Source organism: Hordeum vulgare, chromosome 7H, assembly GCF_904849725.1.
Source record: "Hordeum vulgare subsp. vulgare chromosome 7H, MorexV3_pseudomolecules_assembly, whole genome shotgun sequence".
In the NCBI taxonomy this organism is placed as follows: domain Eukaryota; kingdom Viridiplantae; phylum Streptophyta; class Magnoliopsida; order Poales; family Poaceae; genus Hordeum; species Hordeum vulgare.
In genome coordinates, this window is record NC_058524.1 from 62855795 (window position 1) to 62866306 (window position 10512).

The following is a 10512-nucleotide window of genomic DNA, read 5'->3' on the forward strand; positions in this document are numbered from 1 at the left end:
TACAAATTATAAACTAAATCCTTGTCATAGATTAAAATAATGCCAATTATGATAATGTCAGAGCAAACAATTCATCCAGGCGACAACTATGGTATATGTTCATTATAGAAAACTAATAAATATACTCAGTAATCCTGACTGGTTCCAGAAATACTCCACTCTATGAGAAGAACAAAGTACCGTGAAAATGTTTGTGCGCTTCAACATGCACTGCATCTGCCCTCTTAAAGGCTGCATTCAATAGCCAGTATATATCTAGGTGAAATTAAAAATTGTATGGGTAGTAACAACAGCAAGTAAACATCAACATCTAATCCCATATACTCCCTCTGTTCTTAAATATAAGTCTTTTTAAAGATTTCAATACGGATTACATACGGAGCAAAATCAGTGAATTTAAACTCTAAAATATGTCTATATACATCAATATGTAGTCTGTATTGAAATCTAAAAAGACTTGTATTTAGGAACGGAAGCAATAACTAAATAGATGTCTCCCATCAGATATTTTTTTCCTGCCTTCTCAAACAATAGTATAAAACTGAGGCAATTTGCTAGGGTTTCAAATAACATAACAGATGAGCGAAATCTCATGGCAACATCCAACGGGTGACGAAAATTCCTACATGATCAGCAAAAAAAAATTCACTAAATGCCACAACTGTAAACTGTTCCCTTGATACATCAGCATACACTATTTATTTTAAAAAAAGGAAGCGCCAAACTATGCTATCCTAGTAACCACAAACAAAAAAACTATCTTGATACCTGAAACTAGTGCTCCAAGTTGCTACAAAACCCAGGCTTCAATATCTCCTCTGTCAGGGGAGTACCAGCATGAACATCAGAGTGGAGAAGTGAAGTCATGCATGGCAGTAACCTCTGTTGTAGCTCCATGGGGCTGATTCACACTATCGTCATTCCTGATGTGTGGTCCGTTGAAGATTGGCAACCTCCAATCCTTGGCGCCAACAAGGAAATCAAGGCATTGAAACCATTTATGCAGTGATGTGTCCCAGAGCTTGTTGTGCTCTTGGTAGACGAAGATTGCCAGTTGGATGAGGAGCACGAGGCCTGACACGGTGCCACTGACAAGGAACAACCCACTGAAGCTGCTTAAACCGAGGCTGGATGAGCCGACGCTGTTGCTTTTGCTCTGACAAGCTCCCAGGTCACCGAACCATTTCTTCTCTATCCGTTCCATCTCCTCTTGTACTGCAGGAGACAAGATGGCCTGTGACACGTCATGCACAATTGGCGACCCTATCGGGAAAGCCTAACACATGCAACAGAAGTCAAAACATACACATTCTAGAGTGGATGAAATCTTTAACCAGGGAAACGAACTTACAAACCCGAAGCCTCCCAACCTGTAGGTCGGGCCAATCATGGTGTAACCTTCACAGTACTTGGAAAGGAATGCCTTTAGGTAGGGGATCTCGTCAAATATTGCAGACACCCCTCCATTGCCAGATCCCCTCCGTAGGGCGTCAGCATACTCCTCCACTGTGCTATAGCCCAGTAAAATTTCCTTGCGGAAGCCCATTTTCTCAAGCCAGTATGGCACAGCGGAGCCCTTGTGATACCCCACGTAATCACCGTTTCTTAGGAGATCTTGCACGCTAGTCACTGTTGGTTGGAGCCGCTGGACTGTCAGCACTGATGTTAAGTTTGCCGTGTAGCTTGATGTTAGAATAAGGACAAGGAAGACCCATATGATAACCATGAATCTTGACAGGTTGCTCTCCAGCTTCTCCTCTAAAATTAACATGTTTCATTTTTGTCAATTCTCAATACTTCCAATAAAGAACTTAGTACTAGTAAACAATGATGAGATGAGGAGATGCATACTGTGGGAGAAGACAAGAGTCGAGAATGCAAAGTAGAAGGCGGTGCCAAACTGCTGGCAAGGTGTGCCACGGAATTTGGGGTTGATTCGGTGCTCAACCACCCACACAACAAAACCGGTAAAGCAGAAAAAGGCTAAGCTGGTGATCCAGAGGGTAGTTGTAAGTGGCTGCAGGAAGATCCACATGCCCCCCTCAGTTTCTTCCTTCACTACCACTACCATTGACAATCCCGTGTCGGTGAAAGGCTTTGTGAAGGACACCATATTCATCCTGCTCATCGTGATGGTCGTATCACCGACCATGCCATCAGCTTTCTGCAATTGTAAGTTTGTAACATGGAGTTATTTTCTCTTAATTCGCTTAATGTTTTCGCTGTTATCTACTATCAAAACTACACTGACCTTTTCCTGCACTAGGCTGAGAAGATTGTCATAATTTTGCGAGCTATCACTAAGTGGCACATAGTGGTAGGCCACTGGATAGGGCAAATTCTTCATGACCATGTCAAAAATATCAATACAGTAGCCTCTCGCAGTAGAACTATTGCTTGTTGGGCTGTAGGTGATCTCAATAAACTCGTTAAATCCCTGCTTTTCAGGCACAACCATACGAAGAGGCCGCTTGTTCGATGACACGTCCCACCCTTTTGGAGCAATTGCTAGATGACCTGGCCAGAGTACTTGTTTCAGCCCTGTCACACTATTGGTTTCCAAACTCTTCAAGATCCCAGATTCAGGCGTCCAGAAACCGACTGTTCTTGCACCTTTACCGACGATGTTGATAACCTCATGTGTTGATAGCTGCAACTGCCCATTTAACAAACTGAACCTCCCAGCCAGCCCATCAAATGTTGTGTTGAGGACTGCGCCGAGAAGCATTCTCCCAGGTGTTGAGCTGGACACTCTGGCTATATGGACTGCTTTGGCAAGAGCCCATGCAGTGTCGTAAGCCCAGAGCAGCTGAGTGCTCGGGTTGGGTACATCGTGAATGCCTGGATTCTCCATCTGAAACCTTGACTTGAACCTTGCAGTGAAGTTCATGATATGATCTGTTGCCTGCACATAAGGTCGAAGGGTGACAACCCCCTGCATATGATCGATCTTGTTAGGACTGAAGCTCTCCACTACACCGCCAATGCTGGAAGTGGCTATCCAGATATAGCCATCAGACATCATACCAGCGATAGTGGCCTGGTAGAAGACACGAGCAGCAAGATCCGGGTGCATATGCACAATGAACACTCGTGTGGGTGTCTCCTTGATATTGTAGAGTACTTTGTTGAGGTAGTCCTCAGTCACACCGACCGGCAAAGCTATGCTATCCATGATACGTATGTTGTAACCCTGAAGGGTGTAAAAGAGCCCCGCGAGGATGCGGGCTCCATATGGCGAGTCTTCATACACCACGATGGTAGTGCGCCATGTGAACATATCAAGGATAGCAGCAACTGGAGTGACCTGAAAGGACACATTGGGTGCAATCTGTAGAAAGAAAAGCGTCGATGCGGCAGAGGTTGGAGCCAAAGAGAGTATTGGAGTGTGCGTATGATTCCCAAGGTATCCAACGAACTCAGATTCGGCTGAGGTTTCAGGCCCAATGATGGCTTGTACTCGATCTTTTCTGATCAAATCATCGGCTGCAAGCAAATACACAGGACACAGATTAGTCAAGTCAATATTGGTTAATCAGAGATACACTCAAAGTTCTCACTGCAAAAGCATGCCTAGTATATGTACTAAATCACAGAGAATCCTGGTTGAGTGCATTACTAACTAATCTACCATGAGTTCAGATGCCCTATGAGCACTCTGCTGTACACAACCAAAACATATACTAGGATTTAGTTTTCAAAATTGAAAGCTAAGATTTTTTAGCGTAAGTATCATAAAAGAGCTATGTTTGAAAGAAGAACAGGAAGTACGCAACACATTGAATTCATTTTAACTTCACAGGGCACATTGTCAAAGAAGCTCCCGATTGATCTTTGGATGCACACGACAAGAGGGACACAACAAAATAGAGACTCAAATGGTGCCTTGGCTGGCGAATGCATTATCTGCTGGTGGTGCTTAGCAGCTTATTATTAACAAAAGTGTTGACCCGACCTAAAGCACCTGTAAAGTCAGAAAGCACAGGCACACCACAACAACAAAACTGCGCAGAGATGACACATCTTATTATCTTAATGTTAAATACATTGATTTCCTTGTGAAGCATCATTTGAGATTCTTTCGTACGTTCTACTCCAGTAAACAATAGTTAGATCCGTTGTTAAAAAAGATGAAAGACAGATGAAAACCCACCTAAACAAGGAACACCAAGAAGATAACCCGATGACCCGGGGAAACGCACGGATGGTTGTCATTCCCGGGAGTGCGCGACATTGCTGCGACCTTATGCAGTTATGCCTGGCATTGGCCAAGCCATGAAGCTTGGCAAACCCAATCGGCTTGGGATTCGGATTATTGCCGCGGAAGCCCGCCGAGGGAAATCTGTACACCCGGTTCGGAGAGGGAAGCTCACCTTGGATGATTACCGCCGGTTCGAGTTGCTGCTGATGGTCACCGGGAGTCGCCGTTACAGTCGCCGGAAGGAACGGTGGAGGGGGGATCTGGGGGCCGGAAGCGGGGGATGAGGACGGGCGGACGCGGACGACCCTTCGGCGTGGCAATGGAGGAAGAGGACTGGGAGGGGGTGGGCGCGCGGAAGAGGACGACAGATGGTGGCTGGCCGCCCGCCGGCGGCGGAGGAGAAGCGAGCGCTCGAAGCGGTCTGCAGTCTGTGGAGGGGCAGATATATCGGTTACTCCCTACTTCCAGAATTACTTGTCGCATACATAAATAAAAATTAATGTATCTAAAATTAAAATACATTTAAATATATTTATAATTATAATAAATATTTTCGAACGAAGGGAATATGTCTTTTACCCCTCTAATCCTTGTCATTTACTACTAAAGGTTAATAATAATTTTTAATACAAAATTTTTCATGAAAATAGCAAAATAAGGAGCCGACAAATGCATTGGTTGCATGTTTTTTTTTTGGAAAAACAGTTAATTTTTTATAATTGTTGGATTGCGTGTTTCACTTCTGGCCTTCTCTTACCTTGCGACTATCATATTTGACGCCATCACAACCGCATCTCCTTTCGATGTGGTTGGCATTGCGCTGCACCCCTTGCCCGGGCTGCCCTTCTTGGTGTTGCTGTCATCCCATGTACTTAAAAATCCGACATGATTCCGTACTTGCGCTCTATCCAAACCTGTAAAAATCCTTCTCCACCAGTGACATTGCTACTTCGTGGCCTCGGCGCCTCCCCCACCCTAACTCCGTTTGCTACTGCGTGGCCTCACACACACACACACACACACACACCCCTCCTCCCCTACAACAACTCCGTTTGCTCCTGGCCCAGCCTCGCCACCCCCCCCCCCCCCCCTCCTCCCCTACAACAACTCCGTTTGCTCCTGGCTCAGCCTCGCCAGCATCCCAACAATCCATCACCGCTCGCTGTTGTGTCATGTCTTTTCCTTGAGGCTTCACGTGAAATTAAGTGATGCGAATTAGATTTTCATGTAAAGGCGGCAAAAAATATATGGGACATCTGTGTGAATGGGGCATTTTGTATGTGGCACAATAAATAAGAGGCATTTCATTAGTTAACCGTCTTTTACTTTTTAAACCTAACTTAGTGACAAGTCTGTTATGGTTTCGATGTCTTCACCTACTTTAAACGCAGAGCTAGCCAGGCGTATGAAGAAAGCAGAAAACATATCTACAAATGTTCTTTTTTGCAAACAATGCTAATGAATATTCTTGAAAAGTTAAAAAAATATGGGTTTCATAACACTGTTTTAATTAAACCTTTAGTAGCTTCACACATTTCATGCTTTTCCTAAATTTAAACAATTCCCATGGTTTTTTCAGAATATTAAACACTTGTCCGGGACAATGCGTCAATTCAGCCTTACCGGCACGCGCCGCCGCGACGACCTCTCCGCGCGAGTCCCGAACCCGCAGCTCCACCCGCGCGGCGCCGGAGCCGGCGTGCGCCGCGTAGAAGTCGTCCAGCGCCATGGACAGGCAGGTGAGGCTCTGCCTCCCCGCGTCGCTCGTCAGGTCCAGCAGCGCGCCCACGGCCACTGGCCCAGACGGCGGCGACCGTCCGGCGCTCGAAAGAACGAGCAGGGAGAGGACCGCCGCAGAAGCAGCGAGAGCGAGCGCCGAGACACCCGCCATGGAGGGCTAGGATGAACCCTTCGGCCGACGGGATTTTGTATGCTGCGTTAGAGTCACCGTCGACGAGACGAGTGGACGACGATCTCGTCGGGTCTAAAGCTCTCTGTCGCTGTCATCTGTGTGTGGACTGTGGAGTGGACTGTCTCCGATGTTGGACTCCTCCGCTAGTCTCTGGAGAAAAAATGCGCTGCTTTGACTTTGAAGTTTGAATGAGCTGCAGAGGAAGTCGTTTTTTTTTTGTGAGATTCAGCCTCACATGGAAAATCTACGAATCAACAAGATTCCCACCCATTCGTTCACTGTTGACCATGAACCGTGTAAAGAAACTAAGAGTGAGTGAGTGAGTGACCAAGATGCCCCTTACCTAATTTTGGCTATGCTGGCGAATTCAAAGCATGTCTTTGAATTTTTTTTTTCTCCCTCTCTTTGGAATTGAAGGAGGATAGCTCACATTTCATTCATCATCAAATCGATAACATATCATGTCAACAAAAAATAAAAAAAATCGATAACATATAGTGCCGCTCCTATGGGTTCAGTCCGGATCAAACTGCAAGCATTAAGGTGCAACAAAACACCGGCCGCATCATAAAACTCGGCACTGCTGTTACCATTTCAACTTTTCAAGCTCTGAAACCAGCGGCACAGCACCAAACTGGGAAACAATCCTAGCAACAGTAACTTTTTTAAACTTAGCAGATCACCAGCATGTAACACCCAGCCTCTTCTTCTCCTAAAGACTTCAGCGCGCCGCAACCTGTAACCGCAGTTTCGCTCTGTTGGACGGTAGTCCGTGTAGACCTCGTCTCTGTAAACCTGACCAATCCAAGCTAATACGCTACTTGAGCTATACCATCTTTGATCTTTAGCCACCGCATTTCATTTATTGACGTTGGTCAATCAATAGCAGCCAATTATTTCCGTTGACATAGGCTATCTGCGGACTGTTCCATTGACAATATTCCGGTGAGAACGAAAGACCGGACAAATGTGCCGCCAAGAATGGTCCTGCTGTTGCTCAGAAGACGAAGTTGATCAAATATTTCCGCTGAAAGATACCCTTAAAGATCTGAGTTCGTCAGAAAATCTAGCGGATGAAAGACAATTAAATTGGAGCATCGACGTGGAATTGACTTACTCTCTCCATCTCACCGCAACTGTCCCTGTTTGTCACAAGCTGTTTCACATCTTCTTCTTTTGCGGGGGCGAATGACTCAATGAGGGTACATATTTTTTTTTGAGAAAAAAACAATAGCCTAGAAAAGTAAGCTCAACTAAGATTATGTTTAGAACCATCCAAATTATATAATCCGATTTTTATAATATATTATGTCTCCAAACAGGACAGATTATACTGCAGTTTATAAAAACTAGATGAGCAGATTATTAAAAACTCATAATCTACTCTACCCCAGCTAAAATCAGATTACGAATTACTAATGACCCATTACCTTTGAAAACCTGAAGATAATTACCTACTGTCATCATCACCGTCCTTCAAACATGTCCACCTAGATTATTACATTTGCAGCTAAAAAACAGACGGCAGACATGTCATTGTACAATATAAAACCTGGATTACAGTTTATATAATCTGGCTTCCAAACATGTCCATCTAGATTATTTTTATAAACCAGATTATATAATGTATCTTCATAATCCAAATTATTATAATCTATTGTGATTCCAAACATAACCTAAGATAGCTAGAAACTGTGTAATAATTCATGACTGTTAATGTGACATCACGAATTGGTGCTATCATTTCAAGATGCACACATCCGTTCCCGGATCTTGCCAAGCGTCCAATTAAAGAACCAAACCTAGGACGTTTGAATTTTGAACGGCGACTCCGCCGTCGGGAGCCTGGCTCGCGCGTAGCCTCCTTGCGGGGCGCGGGGCTGGCCACCGGCGCGTTTCCGGCCATGGCCACAGCTGGGCGCGGCGGTCCCATGCTCTGTTTCTCGCGGTCGTCGTCCTCGTGGGCTGATTGGGCGGAGGAGGAGGAGGACGAGGGGGGATCCGGTGGAACTTCCGGTCTCGCGGGCGCCGCCGCTGCTGGAGGAGTTCTGGGAGGTGGCCCGCCCTGTCCGTCGGTGGGGGAAGACGTCGACGGCGCACCGACGTGCCCCATCTGCCCGGCGGGCTCCTCCCTCGCGGGCCTGCGTCTCTCGCCCCTCTCTTGCTGCTGCTCGGCCCGCTGCGCCACCCGGGTTATCCCCCGTGGTGGCGCCAGGTGCCCTGGCCCTGCTGGCGGTTGTCCCGCTGTGCCAGGCCGCGCCGGCGGCGATCGTGCCATGGTCCGGTAAGGCGAGGGCGGCGCGGATGCGGGGCGTTGTCCCCTGCGCTGTGAAGGGGGCGGCTGGCGACTGGGCCGGCCGCAGCCCTAGTGGGCCGCGTGGGGCTAGGCCAGGTCTTCTTTCTGCCCAGGTCGTGGTGGAGGCCTGCTCTCGGGCGCAATTGGTGCTAGATACAGCCAACCGTGCTTGGGGCCTGGCCCACGAAGATCCTTCCAGATGGGTCAGGCTTGACCGCCGGGGTACTGGGTCGTGGGCCGGCTGGCCCGCTACTCGGGAAGAGGTGAGACGACGGGGTAGGGTTGCCCCGTCCGTCCCCCGCTCCCGTATCGCGCCGCCATCTCCCTGCTCGCTCACGTCGCACCGCTCTGTGTCCCTCCCGTCAGTCTCCTGTCCCGAGGCCGGGTTGCCAGCCACCTGTTCGCTCGCGACGCCTGCCACCTGCCTGCTCGCGTCCCTGCCGCGACGCCCGGACTCCATCCCTCCCTCCTCCGCTCCCCCGCAGTCGCGGTCCTACCTCGAGGTCGCGATGACTCGCGTCGTCGGGGGCGGGCTGGTGCGCCCGAAACGGGCCCTGCCGTCGGGGTCGCCCCTCCGCCCTGCGGCCGATGGGCCCCCTTCCCGTCCTGCTGCTGGTTCGGCCGGGGCGTCTCCACCGTCCAGCCGGGGCGAGGCTCTGCGGCCGGCGAGGTCCCCGGAATACTACCTGGGCACCTCGCTTCGCTGCCCACCTCCTCCCATTGATCCGGCCAGAAATGTTCGGCTCCCTCTCCCTGGTTCGCCGGGTGACGCTCGTCGTCGGGAGGCTGATCATCTGCGTCAGGATGACGTTGACCGGGAGGGCGCGCTCCGGGCGGAGCTGTCGGCCCGTCTCCCTGCGGATGCCCGGGACAGGGAGCCCCCGGCTCCTTGGGCGCCGGCTGCTCGGGCGGCGACTTCCCGGCCTTCGAACTTTGGCTGGCACCGGGGCCGGGGTGAGTATGCACGTGGGGAGTGCCATGATGATGGGACCCATGGGTCCCGTGCGCCTGCCCGTGTGCGTGATGGTGACCGGCGGTTTCCTCGTGTGGAGGTTCGTCGGGATGACCGGCGTTCTCCTCGGGCGGATGCCCAAGCCTGGCGTCGGGATGCTACGCCTCCCGGGCTGAGATCCCCGGGGCTTTGGTCTGCGGAGTCCCCTCCGGCGCCGGCTCTGCCTAAGAAGAAAAAGAAATCCAAGAAGAAGAAGGCGGCAGCGGCGGTCCCTGGGGTGGCCGTTGGACCTGCTCCGTCTGGGGCTCCTGAGTAGGCGGCTCCGGAGTTCCCTTCTCGAGTTGGCCGCCAGCGGACTCGCGACGATACGATGTGCATCAACTTTGGATGCGCGGGTCACTTTTGCTCCGAGTGTGAGGCCCCTCCGCGATGCCCCACGACTCTTACCTACCTTGGGTACGGTACGAAGGGGGGGAAGTTTCTACTATGTGGATGCTGAGATTGAGGAAGAGGCGCTTCGGCCGCACCTGGCAACGGTCACTTTGGCCCCCTAGCAGGTGCTACTGCAGGGGGTGGTGATCTCGGCCGCCCTCATCCAGGTCGAGCTCGCTGCTTACATCGGCGACTTCCGCGGCTTTCGACTTCGCTTGGGAGGTGATCGAGACGGCTCCCCTCGTCTTCTCGGTCCCCTTCCCCTCTGCTGAGCTGCTCCGGGTTTGTTCCCACGACGTCATCCGCTGCCCCATCAACCAGTTCCTGATCTCCATCCATGCGGCGGCGGAGGAGCCTGATCCCGTGCCCCCTTTGGAGAAGGTGTGGGTCCTTTTCAACGGCTTGCCTAGAGGTGGCGAGTTGGCTCCGCGAGGCGGCAAGCTGACTCACATCCTCAAGGCGATCTCTGCGCCGGTGGATTACTCTTTGTAGTTGATGCTAGTTGGATTACTTGGTGGAAGAGTTTATGTTCAGATCTTTGATGCTACTCATTAACTCTCTGGTCATGAATATGATTATGCTTTGTGAGTTGTTACTTTTGTTCCTGAGGACATGGGATAAGTCTTGTTATAAGTAGTCATGTGAATTTGGTATTCGTTCGGTAATTTGATGTGTTGTATGTTGTTTTTCCTCTAGTGGTGTTTTGTGAACGTCGACTA

At 49.8% G+C, this 10512-nt stretch overlaps 1 protein-coding gene across 1 annotated transcript; it reads right to left on the reverse strand.

The window, feature by feature from the left end:
- Positions 1-550: 550 nt before the first annotated feature.
- Positions 551-6092, reverse strand: LOC123408281 (glutamate receptor 2.8-like). The gene is made up of 7 exons (XM_045101425.1): positions 5868-6092; positions 4959-5057; positions 4374-4659; positions 2252-3486; positions 1852-2164; positions 1352-1758; positions 551-1276 (listed from the first exon to the last, which is right to left on the reverse strand). The coding sequence occupies exons 1-7, from the start codon at positions 6090-6092 to the stop codon at positions 845-847; spliced, it is 2997 nt and encodes a 998-aa protein (XP_044957360.1). The 3' UTR covers positions 551-844.
- Positions 6093-10512: the final 4420 nt, after the last annotated feature.